The sequence below is a fragment of the Martes martes genome (assembly GCF_963455335.1).
Source record: "Martes martes genome assembly, chromosome: 4".
In the NCBI taxonomy this organism is placed as follows: domain Eukaryota; kingdom Metazoa; phylum Chordata; class Mammalia; order Carnivora; family Mustelidae; genus Martes; species Martes martes.
In genome coordinates, this window is record NC_137891.1 from 3,060,194 (window position 1) to 3,084,519 (window position 24,326).

The following is a 24,326-nucleotide window of genomic DNA, read 5'->3' on the forward strand; positions in this document are numbered from 1 at the left end:
TTTGTTTGTTTTTAAAGAAAAACTCGTGAGGACGTTGACATGATGAATAATGTGGGACATTTTGCTTGGGTTTGGGCCAGCCCCTCATTCCAGAGTCAGTCCCTACTTAAGGCATAATTGGTCATTCTTTTAAGGTCGTGGCGTGTGTCACTGTTTCCCATTAGAATTTAGTATTGCTCTCTGTAAGTGAGAATGACTTACCTGTTATCATTGTGGCTTCAAGATCAAATCGGTACCAGGGTCACAGGGCGGTTGGATAATCCATACCCCGTCTTTGATTCGGGTGTTCGCAAGGTAGGCTTTGTAGGTGGTAGGACTGAGGGCAAGTGCGTAGTTGAGACGGGGGCCTCCTCCGAGCGGGAGTACCAGGCAGAGCCTGACTGTGGCAGAGAGGACTGGGCACAGGAGGGGAGGCCCGCACATGCAGCCTTTGGGGAGGGCTGAGTAGCTGGCAGGGCCCAGCAAGGGTCAGTCCAGGGACATCTGGGGAAGACATCCCAGGAAGCCAGCACACCAAGCACACAGGCCCGAGGACGCCTGAGCAGAGAGAGACCACCGTGGCACACAGAGAGGGGCAGACAACACAGGACGCCTTAGGCCATGGCAGGCTGGGGGGAGCCAGGGGCCAGGGACATGGGAGGTGGCGGGAAAACGGTGAGCACACTACGTGTTGGCACTCAGAGTGATCATTCCTGGCTTGGACTCTCGTTTTCAAGAAGGCGTTACTAGAAAGAATCCAAACTCCAGAGTCAGCCAAATGAGAATTAAAAATCCTAGCTATTATGACCCCTTAATTAATCTCTCTGATTTCATTTATTAATCTGTTAATCTATAACATAGTTGCGTTCTCTGTAAAGCGTAGGTAATACTTTTCTCCCGGGGCTGGGTCGAGGATTAAGATGTGTAGCTCGTATACAGGTGGGCAAGTAGGGAATTCACGGTACTTTCTCCAAGGGCCTTTCTCTGTCTCCCAGTTTGTTCTCCATAGCGCCTGTGCGAGCTGCGCTGCTGAGACTCTAAACTCCTAGATCCTATCCCGTATCCTGCAGAGTTCCCAAAGGCGGTCCCGGAGTGCCCTCCAGCCGCTCCGGACCGAAAACTAACTTAATAGACTAAGTGAGAGAGTGAGCCGCTTTCGGGGGTTCTGCAAAGAAGCATCCCTTCTATTAGATTTGCTGGTTGTTACAAATAATCCATAATTCCTTTTTGCTGTTGGTAGAGCTCCCATTAGAGGCTTATTTTTAGCAGCTAGGGAACAAGGCCTCTGCTTTGACCAGACCTACGTGTTCTCCCAAGATGTGGAGTCTGGGGGCAAGAGGCAGCCTGTCAGTGAGGAAGGGTCCGTTTCTGGGTTTTTTCCTAAACCACTGTAAACGTGATACCCTCGTAAAACAAAGGGCAATTAGTAGAAAAAAGTTTTGTTTTTTTTTTTTAAAGAAAATTTGTTTAAACATCTGTGAAATATGAGCCAGATTGTTTTTATGAACTCCAATAAGCCTAAAAATTACTATTTCAAGTTGCTCTAGAACTTTCTAAAGATGCTTGCCTTCTGTTTATCTCATTATGACCTGGTGACACACCGTCCCTGGCGCTCACTGGTCCTCAGGCCGTGCTTGGCATAGCACCGCCGCTCCCTTCTGCAGGGTAAGCTTCTGCACCCTGCCAGAGGGCCTGTAGATTTGTTGGGAAAATTATCTCCCAAGTTGCTTTGTCAGAAATATTGCCCAGATTTTTTCTAGTAGTTGAGACTGAGCAGCTGTCGATCTGACCTTCGGTTGTTAGGATCAGCACTGAGTGTGGGGGCTGCTCTTCATTCCGGCGGCTACCTTTTCTTGAGTGCTCTGGGGAGTCAGGACGTCCCCACGTGTCCCCATGCTGGCGCTTGCCCAAGGCCACGCAGCCCTGACCTACGGCTCTTGTTCCTTGTGCTGGCCCCACGCCCCGACCCGCTCGTGAGCTCTCTGAGACGGCTGTGTGTCGGCGAGCCCGCCACCTCACGAGCTGTCCCACGCCGGCCGGCCCCTCAGTCTGTTCCGAGCACGTGCCTTCCCGTCGGGCCCTGACAGGCTTGCGCCCCCGTTTATCTTCCTCCCGGTGCGGTGCGCACAGCGGTTGAATGCGGCCCGGTGCGCAGGACAGGATTTGATGTTAACATGAGAAAGTCCTCTCTACATAAGGCCCGCGGTGTGGTCCGGAGGAGGGAATGAGTGTTTAAGCTGTTTCTCCTGTCACACAGACCCAGTCCGTCTGAATGATGATGCGCGCCAGGTCAGGGCGCTCCTGGGGGTGGCGGGCGGCAAGGGCAGGGTCACCAGACCGCCTCTGGCCCGCTTCTCCTGAGCCAGGCCGCATCCCTCCTATGTTCCTTGCATGGGCCACATCCAAGGAGAAGGGACTTCGGAAAGCCTCACGTTTGAAGTTTCTAGAGTTAAGGCCGTGAGTGTAGAGCCCACACTGCGACTGTGGGCTGCCATGTCCCCAGAACCTGAAACGGCACCTTCAGCCCTCACCGGCTGCCCACGGGGACATGCGCACACGCCACACAACACAGAGCTCACAGCACCTGCTGCTCTTCGGTACCAGAAGCCAGAAATAACCCACCCGCCGTTCCCACAGACTCGATCAGCGACCCAGCGGCTACCGCACGACAGTAGAACTGGGCAGACCCCAACACACATCCGCAGGGAGGGGGCTCACAGAGATAATGTCCGCCAGAGACACCAAGCACAGGGCCGTGCACATGATGCGGTCCACTTGCGTGAGCTCTCTGGGGTGCGGTCGGATCAGTCCCCTCGTGCAGCGCAGTCAGGTCTCGGCTGGAGTCCACTGCGGGGGTCCGCGGTGTTGGGTGGGCACACGCATCTCTAAGAGTGCACTGAGCTCGTACACTCAGGATTTGTGCACTTGACTGTGTACGTTACACCTGAACTAAGGGAGGGGGGAGACCTGCCTGATGGGGGACGCCCCAAGAAGCCCCAGACGTTCTTGACGTGTGTGCTCTACTCGTGTAAGATTTCAGATATCAGTTTCCTCTTTTCATATTGCTGTCTCCAAACCTAGAACATTGTAAGAGGGAACAGGAAGGTTTCGTTTCACCAGGAGCAGCACCGGTGACAGAACCGCTTCTCAGACGGGCTGACTCTGGCTCCCTGAGTTCCCCGACCTGGCACTCATCTCTCAGGCTGTGTCGACCCTGTGAGGAAAAGGCTTAAGTATTTCCGTTCATAGCATACAAGTGGACTTTATAGAGACAGGCTTTCTCATTTTAAAATCGAAGGCCTGTCCTGGGGAAAGTTTTAACATGAGGGAGTTACTGTGAGTCGGAAAAATAATTCGTCGCGTATGGTTTCTATGGAAATAGATGATTCATGTAAATGCATGAAACACAGCCCTAATTCTGTGACAGTAAATGTCATTTCCTTTTGTTTAAGTAAAAAAGTAAAGTATTTGCTGCAGTTCAGGGTGCATGGCTGGCTCATTCAGAAGACTGTACTTGATCTCTGGGTCATGGGTTTAAGCCCCACATTGAGTGTAGAGCTTCCTTAAGTAAATAAACAAACTTTAAAAAATATCTATTTCCGGAGCACCTGGGTGGCTCGGTGGGTTAAAGCCTCTGCCTTCGGCTCAGGTCATGATCTCAGGGTCCTGGGATCGAGCCCCGCATCGGGCTTTCTGCTCGGCAGGGAGCCTGCCTCCCCCTCTCTCTTTGCCTGCCTGTCTGCCTGCTTGTGATCTCTGTCAAATGAATAAATAAAATCTTTAAAAAAAATGTTTTTATATATATATATATATGTACTTCCTACAGTTATGAGTACTCACTAAATAGTTGTTGCCTGAGTGGACACACCTCATGTTGCCTCAGACAGCTACGAGTGTTCTGTAAAATGAGTGCTCCTCATTTTATCAGAGACATTGTGTTCTTTACATGCTGAAGGTTTGTGGCAAACCCTGCGCTGAGCAAGTCTGTTGTTGCCATTTTCCCCACAGCATTTGCTCACTTCATGTCTCATGTCATGTTGTGGTGGTTCTTACAGTGCTTCAGACGTTCTCGTCGTCACTAGATTGACTGTGATGATCCACGATCTGTGATCTTTGAGTACAAGTGTAGTTGCCACCCATGAGCCGCGCCCACGGGAGCTTGTGAACTTCATAAACATGGTCTCTGTGCTGGCCGCTCCGGGGACCGGCCATCCCCGCATCTCTCTCGCCCTCTCCTCGGGTAGCCCTGTTCCCTGAGACAGCAACATGGAGATTAGACAGTTAATAACCCCTCAGACACCCCTCCGTTCAGGGGAAAGGGAAAGTCCCACATCCCACTTTAAGTCGGAAAGCTCGCCGTGACCAAGCGTCGTGAGGCCGACGGAAACCCAGACAGGCGGCGGGCCAGGCCTCCTGCACCCACAGCCACATCGTGAACGCAAAGGAGAAGTTCTGGAAGGAAATCCCACGAGCTTCTCCGGGATACCCAGCTGGTAGGAAAGCGAAACGGCCTTCTTGCCGACGCGGAGAGCGTGGTTCTGGTCTGGATAGAAGATCACAGTGGCAACAGCTTTCTCTCGAACCAGAGTCTCGCCCAGAGCAAGGCCTGCACGCTCTTCAGTTCCGGGACGGCTGGGAGAGGTGAGGAAGCCACGGGAGAGCAGCCGTAAGCCGGCAGTGGTCCCTGAGGCTGCAGGGAAGGGGTCGTCTCCAGACCGTGCCCGTGCAGGACCGAACAGCAGTGCCGACGTCGGAGCTGCCGAGGTTGTCCAGAAGATCGAGCTCAGGTCACTCACGAAGGCGGCTGCGCCAAGCAACAGGCGTCCCGTGTAGACGAAACAGCCTCGTACGGGGAGGAGATGCCATCCAGGACTTCGGCAGCTGGAGAGAAGTCAGTGGCTGGCTTTAAAGCCTCACAGGACAGGCTGACCCCTTGTTATGGTCTCCTGCAGCTGGTGAGGGTAAGATGAGGCCGGTGCTCACGGACCGTTCTGGAAGTCCTAGGCCCTGTGGAATCACGCGGAATCTTTCTGCCTGAGCTCTATCGATGGAGCGAGAGAGCCTGCGCGACCGCCATCTGCTTACAGCAGAATTCACCGAATGTTTTAAGCCCACTCTTGAGACCTCCTGCCTGGAAGAAAAGATTGGTTTTGAAATAGGACCGCTCACCGGCAGTGCACCTGGTCACCCAGGAGCTCTGATGGGGACGACGAGGAGGTTTAGGTGGATCTGTGGCCAGGAGATCAAGGAGTAGCGTCCGCGGTCAAGTCGTCTGATAGCGGCCATGGATAGGGAGTCCTCCGATGGAGCTGGGCAAAGCCAGCTGAAAACCTTCTGGAAAGGACGCATCGTCCTAGATGTCTTGAAGAACATTTGTGGTTCATGGGAAGAGCCCAAAATGTGAACAGTGACAGGAGTTTGGAGGAAGGGGATCACCCCCCACCCCCGGAGGGTGGAGGGGCTCAGGAAATCCGCGGACGGCGTCCCCACAGACGTGGTGCCAGCAGCAGGAGAACCAGAGCCCCAAGCGGAGCCAGAACGCGGACTGCACTGCCGCGATCTCGGGCTCGAACTCACAGCTGAGGAGGTGCCGCGAGGGGAGGAGCAGAGAATGCGCTTCCCGGAGATAGAGGCTGTAAAGGCGGGGGGGTGGGGGGAAGACAACAGAGGATCTAGAACATTCCATGGCCCGAGTCGGCAAGGCGGCAGCAGGGTTTGAGAGGACGGACGCCGGCTTTGGAGGCAGTTCTGTAGGTGAAATGCCGTCAGCTTCACAGGCTGTGGAGAGATGTTCTGTGAAAGGAAGGAGCTGTGATGTGGTTGGGATTTTTTTAGCAACAAAGTATCTTTTAATTCAAGTATGTACATGGTGGGGGGTATAGCTCAGTGGTAGAACATTTGACTCCAAGTACGTACATGGTGTTTCAGACCTAACGCTGCTGCAGGCTTAATCCTTCAGAGCGTGGTGTAGACACAACTTGGATCGCCGCCGGGAGACCACACAGACCATCTTCTGTGATACCTGCTTTCCCTCGGCGTTGGGAGCCCCACGCGGGAGCCCCGCCGTGTGCCTATAGTTCTGCCTTCTGAGCCGGGAGTTCCTTGTCTATGAAACCTCTTCTCTCCCCTGCATTTTTACTACGGCGTTCCTTGAGCAAGTTCTTACTGAATGTCCAGTACGCACATGACTGTCCCAAGCACATACTTAATCTTTATAGTCACTGTACGAGGCGGCTACCCCTTTTCCAGATGAGAAATGATGGGTTTGGAGAGGTTGGATGCCTTGTCCAAGGGGCATGGCCACTGTTCACGGTCAGTCGTGCAGGGGCTGCATTTCCTCCCACCTGCGTGTCCTGTTCCTACCCAGTCACAGAGGGAGTGGGGGAAGCCGACAGCCCAAGGCCTCTGTCCTCCTGGGGCCTGGCATCTGGTGCAAAGAAGCAGAAGTGTTCTAATGTGTAGGAACGGAGCACAGATCTATACAGTATTTTGTTTCTTGAACTGGCTACGTTTTCCATGGCAGTACAGCGGTGCAGGCCCAGAGGGAGCCTCCGGACAGCGTGCCCGCTGGGCAGCTCTAGCCGGGATTTGTCAGATGCTCGAACCCTCTGACTCAGGAATTCCATCCTTAGAAACCTGTGCTAGGGAAATAGTCAGGGACGTAGTCAGACATTGCCGTACAGAGGTCTACGTACACAACCTATTTACACAGTCGAAATTTTGAAAAGGGCCGCAGTATTCAGCAGACAGAACTGTTTCCTTCATGTGACCCTCTCTGTGGTGCCGATTTAGTCTGCAGTATTCATTCATCTAATCCTCCCATGAGGCCTGGGCAGCGGCTACCGTGACTGCGCTGTTTCAAAGTGGAAGAAACTAAGGCCCACGTCACTCAGCTTTGAAAGGGCCGGAGCCTGAGCCGACCCCAGGCTGCCGACGCCAGAGCCCGTTCGCCTCACTGTCCGTTTCCGTGTGTGACAGCCCTCACGCCGGGGGGGGGGGGGGGCGGGGGGGGGATACTGCAGCTTATTAACCTGGTTTTGACCAATTTCTACTATATAATGTTACATAAAGGATAGAAAATTCTATGGCATGTCTTCATTTTTGTAAACAGACATTTATAAGAAGGCAGATAAAGCTCATTGCTTTCTTACCACTTCCCCCCGACCCCACTACACCACCACCCGCCAGCGCTTACGGGTTCTGTCCTCCGTGCTCGGTGCCGGGCCCTTGCAGGTGTAGGGTGGACAGGACAAATCAGACATCGAGACGTTCTCTGTCGAATGAGGGAAGTGATTACTGCGGGATTCCTGCCGCGGAGAGGATCTCTGTAAGATTCGGCAGACTGGCAAAGACCGAGAAAGGAGCCGTCCTGTGTGGAGAGGCCTTGGGAAGTGCCCCCTGAGAAGGGGTCTGGGGCCGGAGCACACGGGCAAAGGGGAGGCGGGAGTCCACGTGGCCATGGAGCGGGTGTTGGGCAGGCGGGAGGCCACCGCACAGCCTGGGCTTCATGAGGAACAGAGCTTCTAACACACGCTGTACCATGATGGCATGTCACCTCCTTGGTCTGTTGGGGGGGTTCATGAAATTCGCATACTCTTATTCGTGGTCAATCCAGCGTGGTTTCTGAATCGTGGACGCAGTGGGCGGGGAAAGGGACTGGACCCTGCTGCTTCGGCCATACAGCCAAGGGCAGATGAGCCCCACTCTGCCAGGAAGCAGCACCCGGAGTAGAGGTCTCTCTGTCAAGGAGAAACCCTGTGCCGTGCTAGGAGGAGTGGAGAAGACAGGCTTTCCCGGGCTGTGCGCGGCCGCAGGGCCCTCCTCTTTGCTCTGCACATGTGGCTTTGCCAGGACGACTGACCTGGGTTTGTCATCATGGGGTTTGAGGATTTTTCTGAAACTGGGGAACTTTCAACCGTGCTTATTCTGGGGATGATGTTGTTTGAGGAAGGAACCGAATACAGAATATGTCCGTGATTCTCCAACCAGGAATGAAACTGTCTGGTTTTGTTTTCTCTGCTTTAGAAACCTGACGTCCGGCTCTCTCGAGGCAGTATTGACAGGGAGGACGGAAGCCTCCAGGGCCCGGTAAGCAGTGGTCGAGTTCTCGCCAGGATGAACGGGGGCCATCACTTTGTGTATAAGATACCCACACTCACTCACCTTCATAGCTTGGAGCACATGAATCCGTTCTTTAAGTAAAGTGAACACTTTGGCCCAGATCGTTAGAAGCTGTCGTGCACAGCCCGGTGCGACGCTCCCCGCGCTCTGTGCTCTCCGGGAATCCGCGTGCATGCTGCTGACGAGTGTAAGCTGTCCTTCGCTACATGTTTGCACTCTTAATGTGTACTAATACGTTGCCACGGTCACAGGACACTTGTGTAGGATTTTTTTTTCCTCCGTGTGTTGTAGGGGGAGGTGCCTGAAATTCTCTTTAAAGAGCTGGCTTATGGTTATTCAAAATACGTTTAAAGCCTGCTAGAAATATTCCCTAATCTTTTAGAGAGAGTAGTTTAAATCACTTCATTAAGATTTCCATCAGCAGAAGTTTGAGTAAAATACAAGCAGATTTCTCTAAACGTGTAAAGAACTTTCCAGAACAAGAGAGAGGCTGGAGCCGCCGAGTGGCAGAGCCGTGGAGATAAAGCGTCCGCCTCCCCAGGCTTCCGGGTTTACTTCCAAACACTCATACGTGTGTGCCCAAGACTGGGTCCTCACCCAGCCCCAAGATGCACCGCGTGGAGTGACCTACCGGGAGTTTCTCTAACCCGTGCTGTGCAGTCCAGCTGCCCTTGAGATCTGGCCCCCAGAGGATGTGCTCGGTCACCAGCACGGGAAGATCTGGCCCTTCTTGTCAGAGTGTGCTAGCACAGTGGGCTCTGGTTCACGAGCACGAAGTCCCATCACCTGCCATTTAACGTTCCACACACACAGCTCCTTCCTTAGATCAAAAAGGTGAACCGGTAGTCATCCTCACTTGGTACGACTAAGCCTCAGTGTGAAGGTAAACCCTATTGAAGGGACTGGGATGTTCTGTTAGAAAAGGGAGGTGGTGTGTGTTTCAGTGCGTGGCACATAGCAGGCCCCCAGAAAGCATGTGGACTGGGAGAATCAGGGAGTGAATCAGACGTGGATAGAAGGTTCTAGAGAAATGCTCTGTGGAGCGGACAACACGGGACAGGTCTGTTTGCGGTCTTGTTGCCCAGGCCTAGGCAGCAGCGGGAGTGCTTAGTGCTGACGAGAAAGTACTTAGTGCTGCAAGGTGCTGTGCTGAGTGCTGTCCTCATGCCGCCTTCCTGAGACCCAGGCCTGTTGCCATCCACACCCTACAAAGGGGTAAACTGAGGCTTGTGGAAGACTTGCTCAAGATGACCTGTCTCTGTGCCAGACCCCAGCCTGTGCACTGGCGAACACGATGGCTCCCTGTGAGGGGTGTGGTTCAGGTTGTCGTCGCTTCCTTCCGGGAGGCGGGTGACACACTGTGACCGTTCTGCTCTTCCCTCTCCCGTCCTGTGCTAAATTTAAGTAACAGTCTGACTTGGCCCGCTTCTTGAAATGCTCCAACTTAACACTTGGAAAATGTGCCGCGGCTTCAGGAAGAAGTCGTTCAACTGTTCGGGGCTCTGGTTTTCCGATGCGTTAGCTGAGGCCGATAAAATGCCTCATACACGTGCCTGGATGGGGGCGGAGGGTTGTCACAAGGTGAACCTGCTGTCAACGTGCATGTTATTTTGAAAATCCAAATGGTTTTCGCATTTCACGCAAGTTGATGGGGTCAGGTTCCAGTAGCCAGTGATTATGGCTTGTTCACTAGCTCTTGCCTACTTCAAATCTAGTCTTCTCCGAGGTCCAGGGCCGGTAGCTAAATAGGCCGCAGGACAGAATGCACCCGACTACACACTCGTCCGTCAGACTTCTGGAAGTAGGGACTCACCCGTGCCTTCCCTCCCAGAGCGACCTGTGGAATGGCCTAACAGTGCATCGTGCATACGCTTGCTGAATCAATCCAGAATGTCCTTACGATAGAATTTTCTAGTTAGTTGAATTTTCTTGTAACCTGGGTATCAGCCAGAAAATTCTTTGTGTTCGAAGTCTTTTCAAATGTGTGCATTTTACTGCCTGGATCAGTGAGCACAACACAGCTCATGGACGTCTCCGCTTCTGGAATTTGGCCGTGTTTCCTGGGTTCTCCCGCCCCACTCACCCTCCACCTCCCCTGGCCCCGGTTCCTCCCACGCTGCTTGCCCCTCCTGGGGGACCCCCATCTCTGGGCCACTCTCCTCCCAGATTTCTTCATGGCTTCCCCCACCCAGGTCCCCCACCCAGTGTGTGCCAAGGTCACGTTCTCAGAAGGCCTGATCTTCCCACCAAGACCTGCCGTGTCCTCCCCTCCCACCCCGCCCCATGTCCCTTTGCCACCGGGCTTGGCCATGTGCTGTCGTGTGCACCTGCGGTCACTGTGTCGCTGCCTGTGTTACATTGGCCGCTCCATGGGCAGGGGTGGGTGGGGGGGCGCTTGTTCTGTGTCCGGAACAAAGCAGGTGTTCGGTGACTGTCGGGTTGGCTCGGCTGACTGGGGAGAGCTGCGCAAAGTCAGCGGTAAGGAGCCCTCATCCCTCACACTAGCCAGCTCTGAGCATCTGGGAGCCTCGAAGCTTGGCTGTGAAAGTGTGGGGACAGCTCGTGCGCTTCCGGGCAGGGAGCGGTTTCCACCGAGCGCACTGCTCTTCCTAGCATTTTACAGAAGTGCGTCTCTTCACGGCAGAAAGTAGAGCACCTGAAAATATATATATTTTTAGCTAGTTTATTATTTTAAATTAAGCAAGGTAAGTCTCTTCAGAGGTAGAATATGTTTCGTTTTGTTTTGGTTTTTTTTTAGATTTTATTTATTTATTTATTGGACAGAGAGACACAGGGAGAGGGGGAGCACAAGCAGGGGAGGCAGGAGAGGGAGAAGCAGGCTCCCCACCGAGCAGGGAGCCCGATGCGGGGCTTGATCCCAGAACCCTGGGATCCTGACCTGAGCCGAAGGCAGACACTTAACAACTGAGCCACCCAGGCGCCCCTAGAATGTGGCTCTAAAGAGACTTCTTTCCGTTTAGTTGCCCTAGAATAGGTTCTTTGCAGAGCGCAGCTGGGACGGCCACGGCAGAGCGGCCTTCGGTTGGGGCAGCCTTTGTCCTGCCCCCGGGGTGGAAAGCCTGGGCTCGCGCTTTGGCTTGTTGGCGGGCCTGTGGCTTGTTCCCAAACAGACAGAGCTGTCGCAGCAGATCCTGACGCACGCGGGCTTGGGTGACAGTGACAGCATAGGCATCCAGAATGCCCCAGTGCCACCGAGTCTCCCATTATCACTGTCCCCGACTGGACCCCTCCCTGTGAGGGGAGCATCCGGGAGGCTGTGAGGCAGCTTCCCGAGCAAAGGACGCGGACGCTGCAGAGGCCTGGCTTTCACACTCCTGGGATGTGACCTGGAGGCACCCATGGGTGTCATTCTTTTTAAAGGAAATTCTAAATTGCCTGTGACAACTCCTGTCCACGTTCCCATACCATCCCACGCTTGCTCCTGTCACAGCCCTTTTCCCACACCTGCTGACATTCTTGCGGCGTTAAACCCCCACCCCCAGTGAGTCCTCGAAGGCAGCGAAGTCCCCCATCGTGTCGGTCTTTGAACCCAGCATTTCACACACATGTGCGAGGGGATGGAAGGGCAGGGGAGGGAGGGGAGGCCGTGCCCTGTGGTGTGTGCTGGTGGGGCCACCGAGCTTTTCTTTTCCCGCAGACCGGAAACCAACACATCTATCAGCCTGTGGGGAAACCAGGTAAGTGAAGGAACGAATTATCAAGAAGCTTTTATAATTTAGAGGGAGCAGGTTTTAAACGTGTGGAGTTTCTTAGCGTTGGAACACCTCGTGATTTTTTAACACTTTTCCCTCCACGGGCCAAAGCAAGTATGATGTTTACCGAGCTCAGCCGATGGCTGGAGTATTAGAGAACAGAACTCCCTGCTCTAACACATCAGGAACGCCTCGGTAGCGTGCCCTGAGATGAGTTTATCTGCGGCAACGGGACTTGTGCTGGGCATCGAGGTGGGTGTTTCTGTTCCGTGTGTGCTCGCGCAGCACTTAACAGACACTCCCCATTCACCAGATCCTGCAGCTCCGCCAAAGAAACCGCCCCGGCCTGGGGCCCCCGGTCACCTGGGCAGCCTCGCCAGCCTCAGCAGCCCCGGGGACAGTTACAACGAGGGCGTCAAGGTAGGCGTCTGAGCCCGAGCTCTGCTCAGGGCTCTGTGGGGCCTCTCGCTCTGGGGTCAGTGATCTGGAACCAGCACTGGGACGGAATGAGCAGAGTGGCACTGCCGTGGGTCCCAGGCGTCCGTCTGCTCGGGCTCCGCACCCCTCCAAGAGTTAGGGACGAGCTTGACGGGAGCCTGACCTGCCTGATTTTCTCTCACATGATAGAGTCTCAGGCCTCAATCAGAGCCCAACTTCGAGATAGGGTTTCCTCTTATCAGACAGAATGTTCCTTGGGAATAAAGTGCTGGGGTGGCTTTAATTAATCCAGACGCCTGGGGAAAGGAGCTCTTCTGCGGGCTCACTTTGTCTCTTAAGTGTGTCAGTAGGGCTTGGTGGAAAACGGCCCCATGTTCGCCTGTGGCGGTGTGGACCGCGTGCAGCCGGCCCTGGGGACGGGCAAGCCTCGGAGGAGGGCGCGTGCGGCTCAGGCGCGGATGGCCACAGCTGCTCCTCGCCTCGGGAGCGCTGCCCTGCTGTGTGTCACAGGGGGGCCTGTCAGGGCTCCTGGCTGCCCCCCCAACCCGGCCTCCACCAACCCCTGCCACGTTGGCCTCTGGGTCCCTCGGAAGCAGCTCTCCTCCACGAGAAGCAAAGGCAAGGGTTCTCTCTCGTGCCTATTTGATGAGAGAATCTCTCTACTCTTCCTTGAGAGATCAGTCACTTCTCAAAATATGTCTTATTTCTTAATTCTGATACACCTTTTTTGTACATTTTAATATCTCTAAAATCTGGGTGACGTGTTGGTTTAATTGGCAGCTTTTTTTTTTTAGAGGAAGGTTAGAAAGGTGCCTCCTGCATCAGATTAGGTCTTAAATTCTGGTAACTATGTTATCAGTTAAAAGAAACTTTGTTTCACTAATAACCCAGCTCCCGGAGTGCCCTCCCTGTACCAGGTGCTGTGACGCTGTGACTGAACGTGTCCTCGCCTTAGCCTCACAGGATTGATGGTGGCAATATTGTTTCCGCTTTTCACAGGAGACAGCAGGGTTCACAGAGGTTAAAGGGCAGAGTCAAGGTTACAGGCTCCCTAGCTGAGCCAGCATTTAGCGAGCTGTCTGGGGTTCCCAGAGAGAAGAGAGGAGGAGAAAAATGCCATCTCTGGCCCAGAGAGGCAGTGAGCAGGGGGTGAACGGGCTGGCCCAGGCTAGACCCACCTGCCCCCTGAGGGACGCAGCCCAGGCCCCACTGGGCCAGAGGCACCCCTACTCTGAGTGCCAGTGGTCAGCCCCCCTGGAAACCAGAGCGCTGGTCCTAGAGCTCAGCCCGGGGCCTGGCATCTGGTGGCCCCCAGCTCAGGGGCACCCCACGGGGTATTCAATGAGGAGCAAAGGGGGACGCAGCCCTTCCTAATGGGGTTTCTTGCATAAATTTAAAAAGGGAAGAGGGAGAAATTAGGTTAATGAAGTTTTTCATTTACATGAGCCACAAGAGCAAATTTTTTAAATGGCTTGTATTACAAGGAAAAACTAACTTGAGAAACGGCTCAGATACCAGCTTAGAATCTGACGGATGTTTGCCGTTATGTTTGTAATAGCATGAATGAATGTAATTGGAAAATACCCTCAAAGAGGGTGTTAAGCAAGGAGAAATCATGATGGATATAGCGTGCTTACCTAAAGTGTATTTTTTTAAGATTTTATCTATTTGAGAGAGAAAGAGCGAGAGAGAAAGCATGAGAGGGGAGAAGGTCAGAGGGAGAAGCAGACTCCCCGCAGAGCTGGGAGCCCGATGTGGGACTTGATCGCAGGACTCTGGGATCATGACCTGAGCTGAAGGCAGACGCTCAACCAACTGAGCTACGCAGTTGCCCCATAAAACGTATTAAGCAAAGTTTTCTTTAATAATAAGTATGAAGCAGAGGTGCCTGGGTGACTCGGTGGTTAAGTGTCTGACTCTTGATCTGAGGGTCGTAAATTCCTGGGGCTCCGTGCTGGGTGTGGAGCCTACCTAAAAATAACAATAAGTCTGAAGTCTCTGCCTCTAGTGTTTTCTTACCCTTCTGTTCAGTAGAGCTCACTGACTCCAGCCTCAAAGAACAATACTCGTTTAACACACAGACAAGCTCGTCTCTGGGCGTGACTCGAGTTCATCCAGATAACATTAATCAGAAGCCCATCTGGGTTTCTCCTTGGTGGCCTTGTCTCACTTCTGGATTGCTTGAGGCCTGAATCACCGTCTAAGCGTTGGAGCTGTGTGTGTCTCCGGGGCGTGGCGCTCTACCCCAGCTGCCTGCCAAGGAGCCTCCAAGTCGGCAAGCCCCGGGAAACAGGAAACTACACTTTGGGTTTGGGGGTGTTACTGTGCACAGTGGCTGCAGGCACTGGGACAGAGCTTCTGTGGCCCGCCTTGATTGGGCCCAGGGCACACACGGAAGAACAGAAGCTTTAAATAGGTTAGCATAGGGCAGCCTTTGCCTCCGGGAGCCCCGAATGGCCGCGGATCTTCCTGATGGAGCCCCGCCCATGGCACCTGTTGTGGGAGCTGGGCCTCCGTGTTGGGCCAGCCTGAAGGGGCACATTGTGCCGAGTTCGTCATAGGGTGTGACTCTCGGCGGAGAAAGGGAGAGACAGAGATGTCCTCTCTTGAGTGAAGCGGTAGGAGTGATCTCCCTCTTTCAAATGCAGGGGCGCTCACTGTGGAAGGTTGGACTTGACATTTAAGATTCTGCTGAACTCCTATACCAAAGGCTACACCTGTTTCAGGCAGAGCCGAGGAGGGGGCAAGAGAGCCGCCTTTCCCCAGTTAACTTGGTCTTTTAAATTACGATAGGATGGTCTTGGTGGAAGCTGTAGAGGAAAAAAACATTAAATAAAACTTCTAAGTTTGAAATAAAGGAGCTTGAAACGTAAGACTTGGCTCAAAAGAAGGGTTGTTTTCTTTGTTCTGTTTTTGTTTTTAAACTAAGCTCCTGATGCCTTTACACACTCAGCCCAAAGCCAGGGATCTTGATTATTGCGGGATAGCGGATGGCAAAGCCTGCTTCCGAGGACACCAGGGGCTGGGTGCGGGGAGCAGGGGTGGGACAGTCTCTCCCGGTGGCCCAGAAGCCCGATGGGCAGTTCCCAGGCATGTCAAGCACATCTCAAGGCCTCTTCTCTCTGAGGACCCCTAATGCTTGCTTCTCGCATGGCCGCTGGGTTGTCCCTCTCGGGCTTTGCGTATTGTTTTTGTCATTTACTTCCTGAAGACAAGCATGGCGCGTGGCAGGGCGCCGGCACCCTGGACCGAGCACCTAGCCGTGGTGCCTGGATGACCAGGGAGCCGAGGGCTGGCTCCCAGGCAGGCTCAGACTCGCTCCTTTTGGTTCTGCTCGTGTGTTTTTGTGGGTTTTGTCTGCTGCCTTTATTAATACTGTTTTTCTTTTTTCCCTTTCTCTGATAAATTTCTCTAACTTTTCCTCACCTCCCGTTCAACAATAGCCATGGAGGGTAAGCACATGATGTCTGTGTGTCTGTCCCACTCCTTCACTCCTGGTGCTCTGCATGTGACTCTGGGGCAGAAATCAGGAAGCCTGGGGAGGGCACCTTGGCTTGGCCTGTCACCAGAGGCAAGGTCTTTACTTGCCAGAGAATGAGGCACGAGCCTCTGTGCAGGGACTGACTCTTCCTGTCCGTGGCTGTCTCGTACCAGACTTGAACACTGGGCTCCAGGTTCCTCAGACAGAGTCAGAGGTTCAGAATGGGCACCTAGGAGTTTAGGCTGAGCGCTTGTCCCCAGACCCATCGGCAGACAGCTACGATTTTGTACTGCACTCTCGTTTTCTTAAAATAGACACGTGTGGCCCTTTCTGTGCCCGGTGTTACCCATATGACCTTTGAGATGCCGTTGGACACGTTCCGCGGGCCGGGCGCTCACCAGCCTTCAGTGCTCGGCTTCTCGTGGGTGACATCCGTCAGGGTCTCTGTGCCGGGTGCTGGGGTGGGCGTGTGCTTGGGAGCTCCTTCAGGTCCCCCTCGCCCCAGTGGCCCAGTGACGAGCCGAGGCCCAGCCACAGGCATGTGCACCACGGGGCTCCTGGCGACACTGCCGTCGCCCTCACTCCTGCAGCGCGGTGCAAACAGTCGGGTCTGCTTCACGAGGCTCGTATCTGTCCTCTTGTTTCAGTCCTGAAAGGAACACACGTGTCCCTGATGTGGTCTGAAGGCGGCTACGCCGAGCCACATAACTAAGCGGGATTAGAGCCCTAACATAGGATGCTTGAGCCCCCAGCCAGCTTCCTGTGAAATTGCAGACGCAGACTACATGAACTCTCTCTCTCGGTGGATGATTCTGGGGGGCCTCGAATCACTGCTCTGAGAGAATCCGGGGCGTTTAATGTCATGCGTGTGATTCCACTTCCTTCCCTTTAACTGAGCTCAAAGTCACAAAAAACGATTGCCTCGTTCACTTGTCCCTTGGATGAATTACTTGACTGTCATCCTCCCCGTGAGCTGTAGCCCTACAGACAAGCCAATCAATTGCGATCAGCTTTGATCTCTTTTAAAGACCCCCCTCGAACCCGGCCGCGTTGAGGTGCCGCCACCTTGTGGCCACTGGGGGCATAACGGCTTCTGTGTTGCAGCTTCAGCCCCAGGAAATCAGCCCCCCGCCCACTGCCAACCTGGACCGGTCCAACGACAGGGTGTACGAGAATGTGACGGGCCTGGTGAAGGCTGTCATCGAAATGTCCAGCAAGATCCAGCCAGCCCCACCAGAGGAGTACGTTCCCATGGTGAAGGTAAAACCCACCCCTCCGTCCCGAGGAAATGTTCTTAAAATCGTGGAAGCCACGGGTCAGGCCCGATGCTTCCAAACTTGAGCGTGACGGCACCTCGCAGTGCCTGAGTCGAGTCAGACCGAACTGCCATCCCGGCCCTGGCGCTTGGGGCAGCACAGGCTTTACCGGTCCCTGCTCACGCTGAGGGTCTTGCGTGAAAAAATCGAGCGACAGGATGGTGTCACCCCAGCCTGTGGTGTGATGCCGTCGCCGTGAAGTGTGAACGCGTGCAGACCAGTGCTGTGTGTGCGCCTTCGGGACACGCGGCTCTGCTGCGGGAGCGCCAGCGCTCGAGGAGAGCACTTGACCTTCACATGCTGCCCCGGGGAGAGGGGCGGGGGGCGCCATGGAGAGGGACGTCGGGGGATTTATCCGTTCTGTTTTCTTCCGCTGAGGGGCAGGTGCATGTGTGCTCACGAAATCTTTTTTAATACGGGCAGAAAGAGAAATGAAAATACTCAACACCAGCTTCACCTTTCCACGCTGCGCTCAGGGGCCTGGTGTCCCGGAAGAGAGTGCCGGCAGCTCTGAGGGAGGCTAGGTGCCCCCTGGACAGAGTCCACTGGCGTGTGCCCGCTCGGGAGCTCTGCAGCTTAAAGGGTGCTATGAAGCTTTGCTTTCAGCCTCTATTTCTGGAACATATCCTTGAACACACTTTTTTTTTTTAATGATTTTGTTATTTATTTGACAGACACAGTGAGAGAGGGAACACAAGCAGGGTGGGTGGGAAAGGGAGAAGCAGTCTTCCCACCGAGCAGGGAGCCTGATGTGGGGCTCGATCCCAGGACCCTGGGACCATGACCTGAACTGAAGGCAGAGGCTTAACGACCGAGCCCCCAGGTACCCCATTGAACACACTTTTTTAAAGTGTGGTAAGATAGACCGAATGTAAAATGTACCATCCTTGCCACCGTTCAGCCTGCCGCAGTGTTACCTACAATCACATTGCTAGACAACTAATCTCCAAAACTCTTCTCACCTTGCAAACAGCCGCGCCCCTCCCCCAGTCCCTGGCGCCCCGTCTGCTGCCTGTCCCCGTGAACATGGGGACTCCAGGATGCAGAGTCGAGAGAGGGAATGGTGTCATCCTGTGTCTGTCCGTTGGGGTTGGGCTCATGGCCCTGAGGACAGTGTTGGACAGGTTCGTCCACGCCGCCACAGGTGTCGGAATGTCCCTCTCTTTAAGGCTGACTCCCCCTCCGTCAGGGACCAAACTGAGCATTCAGAGAGCCCAGTCTTGGGGGGAAACGCCTGGTCACTTCAGATCAGAGTCAGTAATGAGGAAAAGAAGTTCAGTAATTTTCCTCCAAGTGTTGGGAACGAGACAGCCCTGTGACCGAGAGGAGCGTTGCTCCTGGTGTGAAAGCCCTTTGTGCGTGTTCTGATCCCGGGTGTGGGCTTGTCTCCTAGGAAGTCGGCCTGGCCCTGCGGACATTACTGGCCACCGTGGACGAGACCCTTCCGGTCCTGCCAGCCAGCACTCACCGAGAGGTAGGACCTGGCGCTGACGGAGCGGGCGGGACGGGGCCCGGGCTCGGGGCTGGCTGGGGCGCTCTAGCTGCTCTGACATCAAGACCCCCCGGCCGGGGGCCCTCGGGTGCTGGCCTGCCTGCCAGCTTGTGGCCGTGCGCCTTGGAGGCAGGGTGGAGCGGCACCCGCCGGGGCTGGTTAGATCCATGGCCCCGCTGCCTGCTTCGGGGCGGGAGGGCGAAGGACGGGAGGCTGTGGGGACGGCGGGGAGCGCGGGTGCAGAGCTGGGTGCGGGCCGGATCCTTCAGCATCAACCCAGGTAGAGGCCAGAGGACAGTGGAAATGAGCTGAGAGAGGCAGCCTGCCCTTCTCCCTTGAATTTTCTGAAAAAAATTATAGTTTGTAAACGATGCTGGTTTCCCACATAAAGCAGTGATAAAAAGTGCCTTAATACTTGTATTTTAAAATTTTTTTGAGGAATTCAGAGTTGACCCAAAATACTCTCAGCGATAATCACATTTTTGCTATTTTTGGCCATTTTGCATCGTGTGTTGACAAACAAATGAGCAGACACACTTGCCTCGTTTTAAGAATGCTCCCAGCCACGCCAGTTTCTGGGGGTGCTCCCCGGCCTCCAGAAGTGTGCACCCCCTGGGCCGCACGTGCACACACAGCTGTGTCCTTGGAGTCCGGGATGGCCCTGGCCCTGCTCCCCCTCCCCACCCCCCTTCCCTCCTGCGTCCACTGTCCTCCCGTCCAGCCCTGCAGCCCAGCGGGGCTTTCCTGTGTCTTTGTAGTTCTGTTTGAAGTGATGCCAAACTTAAAGAAAACTCGGGACAAGAGTGCAGAGAACTCCCGAACGTCCTCAGCCCAGTTGCACTGGCTTTTAACATTTCCCACGTTCTCTCTGTCTACACCTGCGGCCTCCGTTCTCTGACCGTGTGAGAGTAGGTCACGTGTGTCGGGCTTCTTACCCTCCATGTTTCCGTTTGCATCTCCCATCGGGAGGCTGTTCTCTGATCTGGAGGGCTTGGACGGCTGGGCCGGCTGCACCTCTGCGTGGTCTGCTTGGGCGGTCGCGTCCAGTCGCCTCACCCTCTAGTTCAAGGCCAGCAGGGCTGTGTGTCCTGCCCGACCCCCCGCGCCTGTCTGGTAGTCTGCTCTGGCCTGGAGCAGGTCGTTCAGACTCTGTCCTTCCGCTGCCAGCATTTTGGGAGAATATGGCCAGTTACTTGACAGTGTTCATCCCCCAAGTGGGCTTGAGGCATGTTCTGTAACGACTGAGGCTTCCTGCCAACTGGATGGAGGCTGAGTGCCCCTTGGGACATGGCGTCCGAGGTTCCTGGTGGCCCAGTGTTGACTGTCTCGATGGACCTGGCCCGGCACCCCTCCACGCAGCCTTTGCAAAGGCCGTCCGTTCACCTGCATGAAACCACCGAAATCATTTTGGAAAATGCCTGCCTGCTTGCATTGTGGAATTTTATATTTCTAGCCGATTAGGACATTAACTCTGTCCTCTGCTTCATTGGGACTTTAACTGATCTTCCCCAGTAAGCCAGAATTTTCCAAACAGTGGAGAAGGTCCGTATGCCAGATGCAAGAAAATCGTATCCTAACAAGTAAATGTTTTGGTGGGGCCATTTCAGAAATATTCCTTTAGCTGATAAAGCCTGACATAAACTCTGCATCTACCGTGATTCCTCTGCACAGCTCGCTCTCCCATACATATCTTAATTCAGGAGCTTTCTTTGATCTTGTCCCCCGACGTGCTCCCTCAGAGAGCAGCCCATCCTCCGTCCTCTCCTGCAGCGGCCGCGGGGGCCGCCGGCAGCCCTGCTCCCCCGGTCCCGGCTTCTCCTCCCCCGGCGCTGAGTGCGGCCGCCCCCCGGGGCTGCATGGGCGGCCAACACGCACGCCTTCCAGAACGCAGCTTCTCTGGGGCGGCTCTGCCCCGCGTGCACACATTGCTGTCCGGGGCGTCCGGCTCTGCGCTCTCGGTGGGACCTCAGCCGAGCGGTGGATGCCCGCCTCCCGCAGGACACAGCCGCTCCGGGCTCGCTTCCGCAGTCGGCGCGACCACGCACTGGCTGTGCCTGCGCCTGTGAGCCCCGTGCGCCCACCCGCGTCATCGCGTCACAGCCTGGGCCTGGCCTCTCCGTCCTCACTGTCCCCTTGCCCTCATCCCTCGGTTCCCATAACAGCCTCTGAGCTGCCTTCTCTGCCTCTGGCTTTCCCGCCCCTCCGTTCCGCGTCCGCACTCTGCCGCCAGAGCGCTCTTTCTAGAACACCCGTGTGGAGGATGGTGTTCCCCTTCCCCCAAATCTCTTCGGCCTCCCCGCGGGCACGGTCAGCAGGATGGAGGTGACTTGGCGGGGCTCGTGAGGCCCTCAGAGGAAGCCAGCCTCCTTGTACGGTCGAGGCCAATATCAAACGACGTCCCCTCAGGACAAAGGGGTCTCGGTCTTCCTGTCGTGGGATCCGTCCCAGTGTGTTGGAGGGGGTTGCGCGTGGCTTCACACTCGACTGAGCCCAGGTGTGTGTGACGCACTCGTGTCTGCACGCCGAGAGAGCCTCGTGCGTGCGCGCTCGGCAGTCGTTAAGGGTTGAGCGGTGACCGTTTCTGCTTGAACAGATGAGGAAGGTTCTGAGACGCGCGGGCAGAGCGCTGACCTCAGGGTGGCCTCTTCCGGCTCCGCGGCCCTGCTCCCCCTTCCCAGCAGCTCGGGGGGCGCCTCTCACCCAGGAGAAGGGGTGTGAGCCTGAGACACGGTTGTGAGTCCAGAGCCGGGTGTCTGTGTCGACTAGAAGCCGCCGGCTGGTCGACCTCAGCAGCTCTCCCACTGTCCCCTCTGATGGGAGGGCCCTGGGCCTCGCAGCCTCTGAGGGTCCGCCAGACGGAGATTTAAGGGGAAGAAAGCTGCTTCTCCTGGCGGTGCCCAAGGAACGGCTGATGCGACATTCTTCTCCTGACCTCTCTCTTGTCCTTCCAGATTGAGATGGCCCAGAAGCTGTTGAACTCCGACCTGGGCGAGCTCATCAACAAGATGAAACTGGCCCAGCAGTACGTCATGACCAGCCTCCAGCAGGAGTATAAAAAGCAAATGCTGACCGCTGCTCACGCCCTGGCCGTGGACGCCAAAAACTTACTCGATGTCATTGACCAAGCGAGACTGCGGATGCTCGGACCCACGAGGCCGCACTGAGGGCGCTCTCCGCGGACGTGCTCCCGCGTTCCACCAGCACGAGGGGCCCCGGGTCCTCGGCCGCCGGCACTTGCCGTGCCAACCGTTGTGACTGACAGCTGGTTGAAAGCTCTTTCATTTAAATTTAACCACATTTGATTTGAGTTCAGTTTTTTTGTCTCTTTCTTTTCTTTCTTCTTCTTCTTTTTTTTTTTTTAAATCATGGCATTCAGAAAAGTCCAGGATCCAAAACGTGGCATTTTTCTGAGAATGAAAATTGTTCGTGAGAAGCTTTTAAGAATCTTGAAGCACAGATCGTGTTCACGTTAGGGTGTTTCCGTGGAAGTGGCCCAGGCCGTGGTGTGCGGATCCTGAACCAGCTCGGCTGCATGTTGGGAGGCGGGGAGACGGGGAGATGAGGCGGAGAATTCCGGGAAACCCGAGGGGCTGAGAATTCTTCGGCGAGCCGCGCAGCCACGGCCCGGACTGGAGTCTCTGTTGGGAGAACATTCTTGAGTCGCCGTATGCTAGCACCGCTTTAAGAGAAGGAATGTCAGAGCTCTATTTTGAAGACTTGAGTCGTTTCAGAAAAAAACAACCACCCTTTTGTCTTTCCTGCCTTTTACTTTCCTGTCGGATATGTGAAGATTTGGTTGGAAGCTAGCTGTAGAACACACTAAAAACCTTGTCTTTTTTCACCAGAATAATGTGCCAGTTTTTTGTAGCAATGTTACTTCTCTTGGAAGCAGAAATGCTTTGTACCAGAGCACCTCCGAACTGCACTGAGAAGAGGTTCTGGAACCAACCCCGTTTTCCAGTTTTATATAATTTATAAAGAAAGATTGAAGCCATGTTGACTCTCTCGCAGCCGCTGGAGCTGACTAACCCTTCATCGTGTCTGTCTTCCCAGCAGAGAATTAAGCAAAGCAGAGATTCGGTTTTCTTTTGATGTTCAGTTACACCATCCATTCTGTTAAATAATTTTGAAAAATATACCCTCCCTTTAGTTTGTCGGGGGATATAAATTATTCTCAGGAAGAATATAATGAACTGTACAGTTACTTTGACCTATTAAAAAGGTGTTACCAGTAAAGTTCTTGGTGTAATTTCGTTTGGCTCCTTCAAACCATTTAAACTTCTTCGGGTCACTTGCCAGATAACGTACAGGAAAGCTCTCGATAATTACCAGGTTCTCTTTCTCCGTCTTCTAGACAAGTCCAGGATGTTACCACAGGGGGATGGCCGGGGCAGGTCAACCTTTGCGGTCCGTCTCTGCTTACCACATGCACAGTCAAGACAGCAATGATGTTCCTCTCTGAGCCGGTCCCCCCACGCCTGTGGGCTTCTCCGGAGCCTGGCAGCCTCGAGGAGCCAGCCCGGAGCCGGACCTCTTGCCGGGGCAGCGGTCGGCGAATGGTCCCCCAGACCAGCCCGCTCTGGCCTCGCTGAAGTCTCTGAGCGGAAGCAGGCAGCACCGGGCCCCGCAGATGGGGACGAGACGGGACCTGAGCTCCCAAGTGGAGGGCTGGAGGGGGATGGTTCCTTGTGGGCCTGTAGGACAGGGACTTCCTCGGAGAAAAAGCCCGGAGGGGGTTCCCCTGAGTTTCTCTCACTCTCAGGTGCTCTGCAGCCTCTCGAGTCCCGGTTCCTCCCCTCTGCGGTGGCTGAGGATGAGATAAGACAGGCCCGGGGTAAGCGGTGATGCCACCACGCCCGCCCCGGGGGCTTGCTGGTGAGCCGGTGTCTCTTGGGGGAGGAGGCGTCCAGCTGCCACAGGGTAAGAACCGCTGCCTCAGAGGGAGCGTCTACTCGAGACTGACACCCTCTGCCTCCGGATCGACTCTCCTCTAGAACGGACAACCGCAGGTAGGTCTCGTGCGTCCTGTTGAGTCACGCCATTTCGGTTGTGGGAATGGGCCCGCCGCTCGTGGACAGTGTCGTGCCAGCGTGTAAGCTGGCGGACAGGTGGCAACAGCCCGTGGCGGGCTGGTGTGGGGGACCGAGGAGCCGTCAGAAGGACCGTGAGGTGAGCTGACTCAGCCGTGTTCTCCCGCGGGTGACCACTGTCGGCGATCCGTATGCAGCCTCTGAAAGCCGGTCCGTGTTGGGCGGGAGCAGCCCTAGAGGGAACGTCGCCCTGTGCACACACTGCCCCTCTGCCGCGCTCCAGCCATGTATTTTCTGCTTAATGTTGCCCGAATTGAAGAGCTTTATGTGGAGCAAAGAGCACAGGCCCCTGCAGCTGGCTGAGCGTCTCCCTGAGGAACACGCCCGCACGGAAGCCGAACCGTGCTCATGCCCCAGGAGGGTGGCGGGCAGCCTCCCTGTGGCTGCTTGCAGAGACCCCGTTCACGGACAGTAACCGCGGGGCGGGGAGCCAGCTGGGGACCTGCACCGAGCCGGGGAGTCGCCGAGCCCCATCCTTTGCAAAGCCCCGTCCTGCCCGGGTGCGTGGCGCGCCGCCTGCACACACAGGAGCGTCCAGCAGTGTCTGTGCCACACGTGCTCCGGCCGGGGTCCACAGCGTGGCACGCCACCATTTCCCTGGGCACCCGCGGGCACGTGAGTGCCTGGCGTGCGTTCCTATTATTAGTGGTGTTTCTGGACCTCGTGGCAAGTGTGTTGAGCTTAACCAGAAAGGGC

The 24,326-nt window shown here is 55.2% G+C and overlaps 1 protein-coding gene across 7 annotated transcripts in view; it reads left to right on the plus strand.

The window, feature by feature from the left end:
- PTK2 (protein tyrosine kinase 2) overlaps positions 1-22,779 on the plus strand; it is a 248,074-nt gene extending 225,295 nt beyond the window's left edge. For all 7 annotated transcript variants that reach the window (XM_080801823.1, XM_080801827.1, XM_080801826.1 and 4 more), the window contains 6 exons: positions 8,005-8,067; positions 11,759-11,798; positions 12,127-12,233; positions 16,837-16,992; positions 18,442-18,522; positions 21,492-22,779. In XM_080801823.1, coding sequence (XP_080657949.1) covers positions 8,005-8,067; positions 11,759-11,798; positions 12,127-12,233; positions 16,837-16,992; positions 18,442-18,522; positions 21,492-21,704 — 660 coding nt within the window. In that variant the 3' untranslated portion in view covers positions 21,705-22,779. The remainder of the gene's footprint in view (positions 1-8,004; positions 8,068-11,758; positions 11,799-12,126; positions 12,234-16,836; positions 16,993-18,441; positions 18,523-21,491) is intronic.
- Positions 22,780-24,326: the final 1,547 nt, after the last annotated feature.